Here is a 17205-nt window from a genome sequence, read left to right as displayed (position 1 = left end):
TCCTCTTGCCTTCCCCTCCCAAGTGATGAAATTACAGATACATATCTCTAAACCCACTATAAATTCTGTACCATATACCCATCTTACTTTTTAAAATATCCAAACTTCTTTTACAGGAAGTTATATCACCAAGATTTTCTCAGACATTCCTACATTCACTTGGGAGATGATAAAATATAACTTTGACTCAGCAACTACCAAACAGATACAAAGGAAGATTTTTATAATTACATGTGATCTCAAATTAAGATTACATGTAGTAAAATAAATAAATAAATAAATAAATAAATAAAGAGTACATTTTGTGCCAGGCAGTGATGATGCACACCTTTAATTCCAGCACTTGGGAGGCAGAGGTGGGCGGATTTCTGAGTTCCAGGCTAGCCTGGTCTACAGAGTGAGTTCCAGAGCAGCCAGGGCTACACAGAGAAAACCTGTCTCAAAACATTCCCCCCAAGCCCCTCCCCCCCAAAAGAGTACATGTAGCTTGGGTGGGGATATAGTTCAGTTGGTAAGATGCTGCCTAGCATGCCCAGGACCCTGGATTTGATCCACATAAACCTGGCATTGTGATACATTCCTGTAACTCCTGCACTTGAGAGACATAGTCAGAAGTACATGAATTTAAGGTGATACTCAGCTATGTAGTAAATTTGAGGCCAGCTTGCCATACATGAGGTTCTGTATTCCAAAATAAAAGGCAGGGACTGTTGAGCTGGCTCAGTGTTTAAGAGCACTTGTTACAAACCCAGCATGGTGAGACATACCTTTAATCGTAGTACTCAAAAGCAGAAGCAGTTGGATCTCTGTGAATTCAAGGTCAGCTTTATCTACCTAGAGACAGTTCTAGACCAGCCAGTATTACATTGTGAGACTTTGTCTTCAACCAACCAACCAACCAACCAACCAACCAACCAACCAACCAACCAACCCAATTAATTCTTATTCAGCTGAGGGGTAAGCCTCCAAAACAGAATTCTAATATATTAAGGTTAACACTTGAAAGATAATCAAGTGACAACTAAAAGCATCAAGATCATATAGCTTTACCACAGGATCCTAATATACTTTCATTTACAGGTAGAGAAGGTGGTACAAATCTATACTCAATCCCAACAGGCTTAAGGCAGGAGCTAAAAGAAACGTAAGTTGGAGGCAAGAACAGAGAGGGAGGCAAAGAAAAGGTAACAAGAGCTTCTCTACAGTCCAGTCACATAGCTGCCTAGAATCAACGAGAGTGAGAAGACATTTCTAACCTAAAATTAGCACTCTTTTTACCTTGTTAACTTATTTTCATGTCATAAAAACAAACCAGCAACTCAGACTCAATAGCTCAGTTTGGGGGCTGGTGAGATGGCTCAGCGTGTAAAAGCACTAACTGCTCTTCTGAAGGTCCTGAGTTCGGATCCCAGCAACCACATGGTGGCTCACAACCACCCGTAATGAGATCTGACGCCCTCTTCTGGTGCGTCTGAAGACAGCTACAGTGAATCACACCAAGCTGGGCCGAGTGGGGCCAGAGTGAGCAGGATGGCAGAGGTCCTGAGTTCAATTCCCAGCAGCCACACACGATAGCTCACGACCATCTGTACAGCTACAGCGTACTCATACACATAAAAGTAAATAAAATAAATCTTTAAAAAAAATAACTCAGTCTGTATTTTTAATATATATCTCATTTTAATAAAAAATAAATACAGGGGCTGGAGAGATGGCTCAGTGGTTAAGAGCACTGACTGCTCTTCCAAAGGTCCTGAGTTCAAACCCTAGCAACCACATGGTGGCTCACAACCACTGGTAATGAGATCTGACGCCCTCTTATGGTGCGTGTGAAGTCAGCTACAGTGTACTTGTGTATAATAATAAATCCTAAAATAAATAAATAAATAAATAAATAAATACATACATACATACATACATACAAAACTTACATCAAAACCTTAAAACATAATACAAATTCACTTACAGCACTCAACCGGAATAGACGCTATCTGTAGAGAAAGGACTTTTCCACTGGGCTGTGGGATGTGCACACGAAATACAAGTCGGACTCTAGTATTTTTTCTGCCAATATCAGTTTCTCCTTTTCGAAGTTCTATATCTGAGTTGCGGAGCTTCAAAATACCTGCACAGTCAATACTAGAAAAAAAATTTTAATTTCATTATTCAGAAACTAGTTCTGAACAGCTCAATGGCATAGATATATACCGTCAATTTGCCAGGTCATGTAAACCTATAATCCCAGCACTTGAAAGAGAGGTGGGAAGATCAGGAGTTCTAGGTCAGCCTCAGCTATATAGTGAGTTCAAGGCCAAAATGGGTGATAAGAGACTCTATCTCAAAACAACAAAAATTTCCAGAAAGAACTCTGTACCCCAAATTAGGTGAAAAATTTGGGGTGGGTTTGGTAGCACATTCTAATAATCCAATACTTGGAAGATACTTGAGGATTGCCTTAATTAAGCCAACCTGGGCCGATAAACAAAAATAAGGGGTTGTAAAGAAAGCTCAGTGCTTAAGGGGTATACTGTTCATGCAGAACATCCAAGTTTGGCTCCTAATGCCCCGACCAGGCAGTTCACAATTGCTTATAACATCCATTCCAGGAGATCTGACAGTCTTCTGATCTTCTTGGACTGTATGTACATGGTGCACATCCATACACTCAGCACACAAATATACACATATAAAAATATACACAAAAAAGATAAAAGACAGATAGAGGGTTTAGCAGTTATGAGCATTTGTTCTTGCAGAAGTTTAAGTTTGATTCTCAGCTTCCAAAAGGTAGCTCACAGCTGTCCATAACTCCAGTTCCAGAACACATGTGATACAGATATACAATGGAGCAAAACACTCATACACATAAAATAGATAAATCTTAAAAAGGATTTTTAAAAATAAAGTAATTGGGCTGGAGAAATTGCTCAGCAGTTAAGAGTACTGACTACTCTTCCAAGGGACCTGGGTTCAATTCTCAACAACCACATGCAGCTAATAACCGTCTGTAACTCTAGCTATAGGGGATCAAAGCCCTTCTTGTTTCCTCCTTGGGCACCAGCCATGTACATGATGCATATATGTATATAGCTTGCTAGCTAGATGCTCAGCAGTTAAGATCACTGACTCTTCTTCCAAATGTTCTGAGTTCAATTCCCAGCAAGCACATGGTGGCTCACAACTATCTATAATGGGATCTGATGCCCTCTTCTGGTGTGTCTAAAGACAGCAACAGTGTACTAACATATATAAAATAAATAAATCTTTCCTAGCACTTGAGAGGCAGAAGCAGGCAGATTTCTGAGTTTGAGGCCAGCCTGGTCTACAGAGTGAGTTCCAGGACAGCCAGGGCTATACAGAGAAACCCTGTCTCAAAAAAACAAAAACAGAGCCGGGCGGTGGTGGCGCGCACCTTTAATCCCAGCACTTGGGAGGCAGAGGCAGGCGGATTTCTGAGTTCGAGGCCAGCCTGGTCTACAGAGTGAGTTCCAGGACAGCCAGGGCTACACAGAGAAACCCTGTCTCGAAAACCCCCCCAAAAACAAACAAAAACAAAAACAAAAAACAAAACAAAAACAAAAACAAAAGCAAAAACATCTTTAAAATTTTTTCTTTTTTTAAATTTGTTTGAAAAAACTCCTGTTTTTGCTTTTTGAAATAGGGTCTCATTTTGTGGCCCAAATAACTTCAAACTCAAAAGTTGTCCTGACTTTAGTCTTTTAAGTGTTAAGATTACAGGTATATATAAGCAAACTAACTTTTATTTTCTTTTTCTTTGTTTTGTTTGTTCGTTTTGTTTTTTGTTTTTCGAGACAGGGTTTCTCTGTGTAGCCCTGGCTGTCCTGGAACTCACTCTGTAGACCAGGCTGGCCTCAAACTCAGAAATCTGCCTGTCTCTGCCTCCCAAGTGCTGGGATTAAAGGTGCATGGCACTATCATCCAGCCTTAACTTTTATTTTCAACTAGGGTATAACACTGATACATTTACATTCACCCTATTTCTTTTCTTTTTTCTTTTTTTTTTAAAGATTTTATTTATTATTATACATAAGTACACTGTAGCTGTCTTTAGACACACCAGAAGACGGCATCAGATCAGATCTCATGACGGGTGGTTGTGAGCCACCATGTGGTTGCTGGGATTTGAACTCATGACCTTCGGAAGAGCAGTCAGTGCTCTTACCCGCTGAGCCATCTTACCAGCCCCGTATTCACCCTATTTCTAAGACACGAAGAAGCTTTGTGTAGATATTTAAAGAATCATGCTCTGGATTTCTGATGCTGTTTGTTCCTAGACAATATCTCATTATAGCTTTGGCTGGTCTAGAACTGAAAATGTAGTTAGGCAGGCCTCAAAGAGATCCATCTATTTCTGCCTCTGAAATGCTAAGACTTTTTAAAGGAATGAGCCACTACCCCTGTCCACTATTCTTGTTTTTTTGAGACAGGATCTTACATATATAGCTCAGACCGTCCTCTAATTCACCATGTAGTTGAGGATTACCTTGAACTCCTGTTCTTCCTGCATTTTGGGATTACAGACACAAGTTGCCAACTGTCATTCTGGAAATAGGAAACCTACTGTTCTCCTGAGCAAAACTTTCAAAATTACTTATATAATGTTAGTCAGTTAGCTTTTTTTTTTTTTTGGTTTTTTTTTTTTTTCGAGACAGGGTTTCTCTGTATAGCCCTGGCTGTCCTGGAACTCACTCTGGAGACCAGGCTGGCCTCGAACTCAGAAATCCGCCTGCCTCTGCCTCCCAAGTGCTGGGATTAAAGGCGTGCGCCACCACCGCCCGGCTGTCAGTTAGCTTTTAAACAATTTTATATTTTACAGTTAGCTAAAACCCAAAGACAAACCTACCATGTAGTTTTGTTTCAAGGAAGAAAGAACTTTCAATTTAGTTTTTTAAAAAAATTATTACTCTTAATTATGTGAGCGTGTTCATGCACATGAGCGCAGGTGCCTGATATGGGTACTGAGAACCAAACTCTAGTCCTCTGGAAGAAGAATATGGGATTTTAACCACTGAGCTTGCTCATTTTAACAAAAGTTTTAAGTTACCTGGCTGGAGGCAGAGGCAGGTGGATCTGTGAGTTTGAGGCCAGCAGGGTCTACACAGTGAGTTCTAGGACAGCCAGAGGCACATAATGAGACTCCATCTCAAACAAAACAAAACAAAACAACCAAAAACCAAAAAAGATACCTTGCTGACATATTATTTTCAGGTAGAAGTGGGATTTCCAGAACTTTTGTGCTGGCGATTATTATCTCTTGACTTGCAGTAGCAACTGTCTTTCCAGTAATTCGATGCACCTGATAAAATGCATGAGGTCGTAAATATCTATCATCGGCTGTTCCAATAAACATCTGTAGATTTATTGGCTTTTCACTATAGCCCAGGAGCTAAATGAAAAGAAACACAAAAAAGTACACCTCATTATTCAGGCATTTTAAAATAGGCTGATAGGTCTACTATATTTGTATTACATACTATCGTACATAAATGTTTTATCATAACACAGACAGTAAAAGTAACCCATGAGACTGTGACCATGATCCATTGAGTATATGGACGACACAAAATGGATTTGTTTTTTCCTTCCTTTTTTTGGGGGGTGGGGGGTTGTTAAAAGGGATGGGGAGTAGATATGGAGGACTGGGAAGTAAGCATGATCAGGGTATATGATGTGAAATGTTCAAATTGATAAGGATATTATTTGTTTGTTTATTTATTTTATGTACATGAGTACACTGTAGCTGTCTTCAGACACACCAGAAAGAGGCATCAAATCCCATTACAGATGGTTGTGAGCCACCATGTGGTTGCTGGGAACTGAACGCAGGTGCTCTTAACCACTGAGCCATCTCTCCAGTGCTTGATAAAGATATTATGTTGGAAAAAAAATTAACCCATGAAAAGCCCTCCAAAAATGTTTTTTATTTTATTTTATTTTATTTTTGGTTTTTTGAGACAGGGTTTCTCTGTGTAACCCCGGCTGTCCTGGAACTCACTCTGTAGACCAGGCTGGCCTTGAACTCAGAAATCTGCCTACCTCTGCCTCCCAAGTGCTGGGATTAAAGGCGTGCGCCACCACCACCTGGCGTTTTATTTTCTTCTATATGCTTGAGTGTTTTGCCTGAATGTATGCCTGCATGGTTTGTGTGCCTAGTGCCCTGAAAGAACAAGAGGGCACGGTCTTCCCTAGAACTGGAGTTAACAGATAGCTGTTTGCCACCACATGGGTGCTGGGAATCAAACCTGGGTCTTCTGAAAGAGCAGCTAGTGCTCTTAACTGTTGAGCCATCTTTCCAACTCCCAAATTTTTAAATAACAAAGATTTAGACACTGGAACACGTTAAAAAGGAACTTGGAGGTGGGGAGGGTTGGGGGAAAGAGGGACAAAGATTTGAATAATCAAAAAAATTTGAAAAGACAACAAGGTAGGGCTTAGCAGACTAAGGCTTGTATAAACCATTTGGTCCAATATTAAATTCAAGACCAGCCTGTGTTAACTGAGAGACCCTGCCTCAAAATTTTGCTCTAAAGCCTTCAACTGCCAGTATCATGGTACATGCCTTTAATTCCAGCACTCGAAATAGAGGCAATTGATCTGTCTTAAAACCAAGATATATGGCAGCTGAGTAACAAAACTTAAGGTTGTCTTCTGGCCTCCAGAAACAAATGTGCACACATAAAAATACAGAAAGACAAAAGACTACATGTATTCATGTAATTAAAAACAAGAATACATTTTTTCTGGTGCAGGAAAATGAACCCAGAATTTTGTATAGATTAAGCATATATTCTACTACCTAGCTATAACCCCTAGCCCCTGCAAATGTACTTTTAAAATCAATCTACATAAGTATGTGTTTTTCCCTTTGATATTACTGTGACATATTAATTTATTTTCATATGCTGAATTACACTTGTATTTCCAGAATAAATCTCATTTGATATTGAATCCTTTTAATGTTCTATCACATTCAGCTTGTCACTATTCTGAGTCTATTTACATCTATAATCATAAAGACAAATATTTTTATACATCTTATATCTTTGTCTTCATCAGCATGTTTTTGACATTTATTTATGTATTTATTTTTCAGAATATGGTCTTGCTATGTAGGCCAGGCTGGACTTAAACTTGTAAGCTTTCTGGGGTGGAGTCTCCCACTCTAGTGTATGAGTTACCACATTTGAATAATAATAACAACAACAATAATTGTTATATTATTATTATTATTACTATTTTAAAAACATAGGCAAATGAGATGTCTCTCAGTAGGTAAAAGCACTTGCTTCTAAGCCTAACATTCTGAGTTCAATCTCCAGACCTGTATGGGAGCGAACCAACTACTCTATATTATTTTTTTAAAAATCCATAGTCCCCCATATCATTCCTTAACCTCACTGAAACCTCTCTAATGGTCTCCTTTCATTCAGAGCTAATTCAAATCCCTATGATGATTTATATACAGGCCTGTGAGATTTGGACCTTTGCTGTTCTTATCTTGTCCTATGTTCCCACAGCTAACCTAGACATACTGCTTCCATAATAGGTTCTCAGTAAAAGACAGACAGGATGATGAATAAGACCGTTTCTGCTTTTTGCGGTTTGTATGGCTCCCAGGAGAGTAGATAATAAAATTTAAAATTAATTAATTTAAAAATTAATAAAGCAGTATAAGAGATGTAAATAGGGTATAGGTTTCTCTGAGGGTACTGATATTTGGGAATAAAACTAAATAAAATGAAGGTAGAGGATAATAGGAAGATCAGAAAGTAGTAGTTTTGATGTTAAAGACAGGCATAGTGGCACACACTTTTAATCCGAGCACCTAAGAGGCAGAGGCAGGCAATATCTGTGAGTTCAAGGCCAGCCTGATCTACAAAAAGAATTTCACAATAGCCAGGACTACACAGAGAAATCTTGTATCAAAATAAATAAGTCAGTCAGTCAGTCAGTCAATCACTCAATCCTGAGGTTTGGAATGGAATGGGCAATGGTTCACAGAGGAACCCATGTGGTTGCTGGGCTTTGAACTTAGGGCCTTTGCAAGAGCAGTCAGTGCTCTTAATTGCTGAGCCATCTTTCCAGCTCCTGCCCCTTTGGTTTTTTTTTTTTTTTTTTGGTTTTTCGAGACAGGGTTTCTCTGTATAGCCCTGGCTGACCTGGAACTCACTCTGTAGACCAGACTGGCCTCAAACTCAGAAATCCACCTGCCTCTGCCTCCCAAGCGCTGGGATTAAAGGCATGCACCACCACTGCCAGGCTCCGCCTCTTTGTTTTTAAGTTCCTATTTTTTTCTCCAATTTTTTATATTCACTTTACATCCCAATCACTGCTCCCACTTCCTTTCTTCCCAGTCCTACCCTTACAAATCCCTCCCCCACTGTACCCTCTCCTATTCAGAGAAGGGGGAACACTCCTTAGGTATCACTCTACCCGGGACATCTAGTCCCAGCAGGACTAGGCATATCCTCTCACACTAAGGATCGATTAGGCAGCCCAGGTAGGGGAAAAGGGATCTAATGGCAGGGAACAAAGACCTAGACAGCCCTAGCTGCACATTTGCTACATCCAGCTCCTATATGTTCCCTAGTTGGCGACCCAGACTCTTTGAGACGCATAGGCCCAGGCTAGTTGACTCTGTAGTCTTCTTGTGATGTCTCTGACCCCTCCGACTTCCTCAATTCTCCCCCCACCCCACTCTTCCACAAGACTCCTTGAGCTCCACTGATTTATGGCTGTGGATCAGAATAATCCTTCTTAACATAGAAGGATTACATAGTATGGCCCTCTAGGAAGGAATGGGGGGCTAGAAAGCTATTCTGAATTTTAGTTATCGACATGAGAAATGGTTTTTGTAGTAGAGTGGTTATGTTCACCTAACAAGAGAAGTGGGATATACTATATAGGAAATTATTAAAAAGGGGTTAGAGACAGAAACTGCCTTCAGTGCAATAAATAACCATAGTTTTTCAAAGCAACTAACTAGCCTATGTAACATACAGTATTTTAGAATGCTCGATCAGACATTCAAGTATAGAAAAAGATTATAAACCTAGAAGTCAAATCCTTGGTATATAAAAAACACAAAGCATTTTTTTAAAAGGTTTATTTATTATATGTAAGTACACCATAGCCGTCTTCAGACACTCCAGAAGCGGGCATCAGATCTTGTTATGGATGGTTGTGAACCACCATGTGGTTGCTGGGATTCGAACTCAGGACCTTCAGAAGAGCAATCTGTGCTCTTAACCACTGAGCCATCTCTCCAGCCCCGACACAAAGCATTTTTTTTTTTAAAGATTTATTTATTATATGTAAGTACACTGTAGCTGTCTTCAGACGGACCAGAAGAGGGCGTCAGATCTCATTATGGGTGGTTGTGAGCCACCATGTGGTTGCTGGGATTTGAACTCATGACCTTTAGAAGAGCAATCAGTACTCTTACCCGCTGAGCCATCTCACCAGCCCCAACACAAAGCATTTTTAAGCTTTAACATGTATAAGTTTTTCATAAGCTTAATTACCATGTAAGAAGTTCATCATTTCAGAAAATCATGTCACTGCAAATAATGCCACTCATGGAATTTAGGCTACCGATGAGTACACACACCTCTGTACCTACAAGACTCACCTGAACTGCAGGTGTTAAATGACCACTTCACTGTCTTCTGTAAGCCATCAGCAAGTCTTTTCATTTTGGAACATTATTTTCATTACTTTAAGTTAGCTTTATAGTTTAATTTCTATACATCCTTTTAACACTTAGGTCTGACAGAATTGAGAACTACTGGTCTACAAAATCTGCTTTAATGTGGCATAAAGATCTAGGGATACAACCAAAGACTTATGGCACCATTTTATGAAAGGCAAGATTCTTGAGTGTAATTCACATTCCAGAAACAATGTAATTCAAGAAGGATGATAAGCCATAATTCCAACTATCATTTTCAAAGGACACACGGATATAAGTAGAATACACAAGTCAAAAACAAATAGTTAAACTTCAGATCAGTGGGTGGATCCTACCTCATCCTAAGCTCCAGGGTTGATTGTGCTGTTAGGGTCACAGCTACAACCTGCTCAGGGAACCCAATGGAAGAGGAGGTGGGAAGAGTGTAAGAATCAACTGGAATGGAAGATACCAAGGTAAGGCCTTCTAGACACAAGAGGACCGACAAACTCACACAGACTGAAGCAGCAAGCCCTGAACCTGCTCAGGTCTAAGCCTGATGGGCTCTCAGCAATGAGAGGAACTGGAGACAATTCTATATTGATAACCCAGAAGCTTTCTCCAGTTGATAAACTCTGTCAAAGGAAAAACTAGTTTTCTCCACGGGAGTCTCACTGGATGTATAACCCCACTTTAAGAGCAGTCTCCATGGCCCAGATGGCCAACACATGATGAACTCAATGGCATTTTTGGAGGGTTTTGTGACTCATAATGCTTTGTCTGGGTACTTTTTCACCCTACGGATATTTTCTCTATATATTATCGTTTCTGATTATATTTTTTGAATTTTCTCTGGGTCTAAATATTTTTAGTTGTGAGCCTCCTAGCCTTTAATGGCTGAGCCATCGCTCCAGCCCTCTGGGTCTAAATATATGTGTCTCAGTGTCTATATGTGTTTCTTACGGTTTTTCTTTGGCTTTTTTTCCTATTCTGCTTTGCTTGGTTATTCTGTTTGTTTGTTTTTTTAAAGATTTTTATTTATTTATTTTATGTATATGAGCCATCTTGTGGTTGCTGGGAATTGAACTTCAGGACCTCTGCTTGCTCCTGCCCAAAGATTTATTTATTATATGTAAGTACACTGTAGTTGTCTTCAGACACACCAGAAGAGAGCGTCAGATCTCATTACAGATGGTTGTGAGCCACCATGTGGTTGCTGGGATTTGAACTCAGGACCTTTGGAAGAGCAGTCGGTGTTCTTAATTGCTGAGCATCTCTCCAGCCCCTTGTTTTTTGGTTTTTGGTTTTTTTTATTGGATATTTTATTTATTTACATTTCAAATGTTGTCCCCTTTCCCGATTTCTCCTCCAGAAAAGCCCGGTCTCCTTCCCCCTCCCCCTGCTTCTAAGAGGGTGCTCTCCCACCCAACCACCCTGGCATTCCCCTACCCTGGGCATTGAGCCTTTACAGGACCAGAGACTTTTCCTCCCACTGATGCCAGACAAAGCCATCCTCTGCTACATAAGCAACTCATGAAGCCACAAGTCCCACCATGTATACTCTTTGGTTGGCATTTTGGTCACTGGGAGCTCTGAAGGTCTGGTTGGTTGGTAATGTTTTTCCTATGGGGTTGCAAACTCCTTCAGCCTTTCACTAAGTCCTCCATTGTGGTCCCCAAGCTCAGTCCAATGGTTGGTTGCGAGTATCCCCCTCTATACTTGTCAGGCTCTAGCAAAGCCTCTCAGGAGACAGCTATATCAGGCTCCTGTCAACTTTGTTTATTTTTATTCTAAAGTAAGAATGAATGAATGGGTGTGGATTTAGGTGGGTGGAGAAATGGGGAGGATAGGAGATGTTGGGGGAGGGGAAACTGTAATACAAATATATTGTAAAAAATACATTTTAATAAAAATGTATTTCCTCTATGACAAAAACCAGAAAAAAACAACAAAACAAAACAAAACAAATGGCCAGTAAATTAGTGGAAAAATCTTTGATTAACAAAGATACCACTGTTTGTTTGTTTTGTTTTGAGACAGAGTTTCTCTATGTAGCCCTGGCTGTCCTAGAACTCACTTTGTAGAACAGGCTGGCCTCAAATCCAGAGATATGCTTTCTTCTGCTTTCTGAGTACTGGGATTAAAGGCATGCACCACCATCACCTGGCTAAGATACCACTTTTTAAAAAATTATTTTACTTGTTGAGTGTTTTCCTGTATGTATGACTATACACCATCTTTGTGTGCAATACCCTCGAAGAACTAAAGAGTAGTGGATTCCTCGGAACTGGGAGTAGATATATATCTTTTTAAAAGCTATATATCTTTTGACCATCTAGCTAGGAAGATAAAAACCCATATGGAGGCTAATAATCTGCCTGTAACTCTAATTCTAGGAAGACCCAATGTTTCTTCTGGTTTCCAGGGGCATTGTACAAACAACTAGTGCAGATATACATGCAGCCAAAATACCCAAACACACAAAATAATAAATTAAATTAAAAAATGAGACTGGTGGCTTTTAAATAACATATGTACATCTTCGATCCTTATTTGACTAACACATTTATACTTCAAAATGTATTATTTAAAGCTGGGTGGTGGAAGTGTATGCCTTTAATCCTAGCACTAGAGAGGCAGAGGCAAGTAGATCTCTGTTAGTTCAAGGCTACTCTGGTCTACAAAGTAAGTTCCAGGACAACGAGGGCCACACAGAGACCTTGTCTCAAAAACAAAACAAAACACAACAAAAAACCCAAACAAACAAAACAACAACAAAAGAATTTAAACCAGCACTCTGTGTTTGCACTATAATGACATGTATGTTACAGATGAGTCATATTTTAAATACATACATATAACTTTGTTTTAAGGTTTTGAGATAGGGTCTCAATCAGCAGCTCAGATTGTCTTTGAACTTATGGCAATCTTCCTTCTAAGCTACTCAAATGCTAGGTTTACAGGTGTGAACTACTATGCCTAGCTTTCTTTGTAGATTTTAATTACATTTTCGTAAGAATTTGTTTGAGCTAGTGTTAATTAATGCCTTTTATATTAAGAGCCACTATGCCTATATGGTGTACATCTTAATTACATTTTTATTAAGCTTTCTGTTTGAACTAGAGTTAATATATGCCTTTTATGATAAGATTATGTTTAGTCACTTATAACAGAAAAATTCAAGTAGCTTTAAGTTAAACATTTTAAAACAATAAAGTTCATTTTTCAGTTCTATAATTTTTTTCTGTCGTGCACCTCGAGATAAGCCCTCCAGACTCTCATAACAAACCTTTCTCAAGTGTTCTAGAGGTTAAGAGAGGGCAGCACGGGGCTTACTATTTAGTCTGCAAACTGTTCAACTGCATTTTCAGCACATCTACCAGTGCTGTCCTCAGAACCTTTAATTCATGTATTAATGAAGATTTTATATCATCTACTAAAAATCACTATTGTTGTTTCATGACAAAAGTTACCACTAGGTCTGTAACAATACAGACACAGACATAGATACAGACACAGACATGCATACACACTTACTGTCTGCCTGTCTCTCTGTCTCTCTGAAACCTAACTCATTATAGACTTTTATCCAATTTGAATGTTTTCACCCTCATCTCGCAACTCCTTTCCACAGACATCAGTGCCTCAATTCCTGACATTACCTTGGGCTCTTAAAATACAACAGCAATGTGCAATTTACTATACTCAAGCAGAATTTGCAGCTTTCTGTAAATATTTTAATACATAATAAAGAAATCTGCCAATATTTTCATTTTTAATTCCTTTAAACTGTTCTGTCATTAACAATATAATTAAATTGATATTTAATCAAATGGAAACTAGCTAATAAAACATAAAATGTTCAATATGAACATAGTAAAAAAAGGCCTCACTAACTAAAGAAACTGGAAAGCTGGGCAGTGGTGGCACATGCCTTTAGTTCCAACACTTGGGAGGCAGAGGCAGGAGGATTTCTGAGTTCGAGGCCAACCTGGTCTACAAGTGAGTTCCAGGATTGCTAGGGCTATTATACAAAGAAAGAAATTGGAAAAACACACACGTACAAATGTACATGTGTAGAAATTTAAAAAAAAAATTCTTTGATTCTTTTTTTTTTTTTTAGATTTATTTATTTATTATATGTAAGTACACTGTAGCTGTCTTCAGACAGCACCAGAAAAGGGCATTAGATCTCATTACAGGTGGTTGTGAGCCACCATGTGGTTGCTGGGATTTGAACTCATGACCTTCTGAAGAGCAGTCGGTGCTCTTCCCCGCTGAGCCATCTCACCAGCCCCAATTCTTTGATTCTTTAGCAGCAAATGAGTTAAATGATAATGCCACACACAAACTACCACATCTTCTATACTTATAGAGACAAGAAGTTAAGGTAGAGCATGGTTATATACTCTGCTTTAATTAGTCCATTAGTTATACATACACTATAGAGTGCACAACATTTTTATTCTCCAGTCTACAGATGAAGAATGTAAAACTAAAAGAAAATTGGGAACTTTCCAAAACTCAAGGCTAATAAATGCTTCCTTCTGCTATATCTATTGCTCTTTCACATTCAAACTGTATGAAATCAATAGTTCATTAAGTAATGGAAGAACAGGAGCTCCACACTTGCCTCTAAATTAGTGAAGACAACAGCCTCTTACCTTGCTATCAGAGTCTATAGATATGTTTAGCACATTAAAAAGTATACATCATTGTTGAATAAATAAATTTTGGAATAAGACAATTTCATAATACAAAATAACTCAAAGTTGGTAATACTAAGTGTCTGGCCAAAGTGAAGTAGTTAAATCTAAAATTGAAAATAAACTTTTTTTTGAGACAGGGTTTCTCTGTGTAGCCCTGGCTGTCCTGGAACTCGCTCTGTAGACCAGGCTGCCCTTGAACTCAGAAATGAACTCAGAAATCCACCTGCCTCTACCTCCCAAGTGCTAGGATTAAAGGCGTGCCCACCACTACCTGGCGAAAATAAACATTTTAAATGTTACTATTGTACATAAATGCTATTGTAAGTATCACAAAGGGGATAAGCACCATATACCAAAGAGTCCTTAGTCATATTGCATGACTCATATTTATAACAGCTTGGCAAAGATATAAGCCACCTGTCTTTTCACTTTGATAAAATAAACTACTACTGTGGGAAGGTAATCGTGCATATAAGATTTCAAAGGGAATATATATATAAATATATTTCTGCCAACATCTGCTTAAGTACATATAATACAGGACAGGAAAATAGGACTGCTCTTCTGCATCTCAGTGATTTTAAAAAAGAATAAACTAGTTACACTACTGCCTTATCCAATCACAGAAGGAACATTTATGTTATATGCTATCAATGAACAAGTACTGTTAAAGTATCCTCTAACATCTTTCATCTACTACGAGTACTCTGCTAATCAGGCCACTCTCTGCTTTGTCCTTGTTTGCTATGTTTCTATATTGTTTCCATAGTAAAGATCTGTGCCTGCTTAATTTAACTTAAGTTGGATGGCTAAAGCCTGGAGGTCACTACAGGACACACTATAGCAACTTTAATAACAGCAGTTCCATTATCAGTCCTGCTAAATTACTTGGAAGGACCCCTGATCTGACTATTTCAGAAACATGAACAGACTTGAAACACTGCAAAGATACTAAAACCACAAAAATAAAATTCAACATCATAAATTGCTTAAAGGCAAAAATGTGACAAAACAAAAATAAGTATTAATGTACACCTAACAATGTCATATAAAAAAATCATCATGATGCCGGGCGGTGGTGGCACATGCCTTTAATCCCAGCACTTGGGAGGCAGAGGCAGGTGGATTTCTGAGTTTGGGGCCAGCCTGGTCTACAAAGAGAGTTCCAGGACAGCCAGGGCTACACAGAGAAACCCTGTCTCGAAAAAACAAAAAACAAACAAACAAACAAAAAAAAATCATCATGAGCACCTGAAACAAAGGCAGGAGAATCAGTACTTTATGGCCATCCTTAGCTACATGAGACTTTGTATAAAAAAAAAAAATCAAAAACAAAAACAAATCACCACTAGGCAATGGATCTTTACATATGATAAAGTCTATAAACAACAACATTATAAACCTCATCTTTCAAACTTCAATAATTTCTATGGTAAGATTTGAAATATTTCTGTATCACACTAGGGACAGAATTTAGTTGTACAGTACTTGTCTTCATGTATGAGGCCCTGGGTTTGGCCCCAAGCAGAGCAACAAAATACAAAAGAAAAAAAAAGCTTACTTACCACTGTTTAATTTACACTCTTTTAATTTACTTTTGAGATAGGGTCTCACCAAGCAGACCAGATTAGCCAAACAATATGGTATTAGCTTTTTTTCCTTAGTGAAAGTTACCAAAATCCGCATGTGTCAGTACCTCTATTTATTTCACAAACATAATATAGCATGCACTTACAGCACTATTACAAGACACCAGGAAACTGGCGCCAGTATAACTGCAGACTATAGTCCCACACTTTCCATATATTTTACATGCATGCATTTTTATTAGAGATAGATTTAAGTAATCACTACACTGGCAAAGATACAGACATATTCCATCACTATGAATAAATTTTCTTATATCTGTGACACTTAAACTCTGTTTCCTGGAAACTACTATGTCTCCACAGTTTATTCAACATGAGAAAGCTACTCTATGTAACCCTGTCAGATTTTTTCTTAATCAGCATACTTCTAGAGAGCCATGAGAACTGGGTGTAGTGGTATACCTATGACAGTCCAAACCACCATGGAAAACTACACAAGTTTTTGCATATAGCAACTATCTGTGCCTTCCTACAGATGGGTGGTAGTAGCCTGTACATAAACTACAGTTGCTTAACTATAAAATGCATTTGAGTTGTTTCTAATCTGAGCTTACTGACAGTTATGAATGTTGGAGTTCAGATTATTGTACATTTTTATAAAAATTTTTTGTTTGTTGTTTTTTTTTCCCCCCTCACCCTACTTCTTAAAAGATAGAGTCTCTTTTGGAGCCCATGTTGTCCTATAACTGATGATGTGTCCCAGGCAGACTTCGAATCCATAGTGATCCCCTTGCCCTCAATATTCCAAAGGCTGGGATTACAAGCAAGAATCACCACCAATGGTTTAAAACTAAGCATTTCTTAGTTTTATTTATTTATTTTTTACTGTTATACTCCACGTAAATTTAAAATTAAAATAAAATCTTAATTTAAAGCGTTAAAATATGAAACATACTTAAAATAAACCAAATATCCTATGGCTTACCATAGGCCCTAATGCAGAAGAACCAATCAACAGGACTGAAACCTCCAAAACTAAACCAAAATAAGCCTTCCTTATTACAAGCTAATTACCTCATTTATGTTTTCACAGTGATGGAAAGTTTACTAACCCACCATCCTTAAAAAAATTAGCCAGGTGGTGGTGGCACATGCCTTTAATCCCAGCACTTGGAGGCAGAGGCAGGCGGATTTCTGAGTTCGAGGCCAGTCTGGT

The 17205-nt window shown here is 38.6% G+C and overlaps 1 protein-coding gene across 4 annotated transcripts in view; it reads right to left on the bottom strand.

The window, feature by feature from the left end:
• Positions 1-17205, bottom strand: part of Nfatc3 (nuclear factor of activated T cells 3) — a 76363-nt gene that overhangs the window by 34996 nt on the left and 24162 nt on the right. For all 4 annotated transcript variants that reach the window (XM_031341268.1, XM_031341269.1, XM_031341271.1 and 1 more), the window contains exons 4-5: positions 5208-5407; positions 1967-2139 (exon numbers count right to left, since the gene is read on the bottom strand). In XM_031341268.1, the coding sequence (XP_031197128.1) occupies positions 1967-2139; positions 5208-5407 (373 nt within the window). The remainder of the gene's footprint in view (positions 1-1966; positions 2140-5207; positions 5408-17205) is intronic.

The sequence above is a fragment of the Mastomys coucha genome, unplaced genomic scaffold (genome assembly GCF_008632895.1).
Source record: "Mastomys coucha isolate ucsf_1 unplaced genomic scaffold, UCSF_Mcou_1 pScaffold22, whole genome shotgun sequence".
Lineage (NCBI taxonomy): Eukaryota > Metazoa > Chordata > Mammalia > Rodentia > Muridae > Mastomys > Mastomys coucha.
This window is presented reverse-complemented; position numbering and strand designations above follow the sequence as displayed.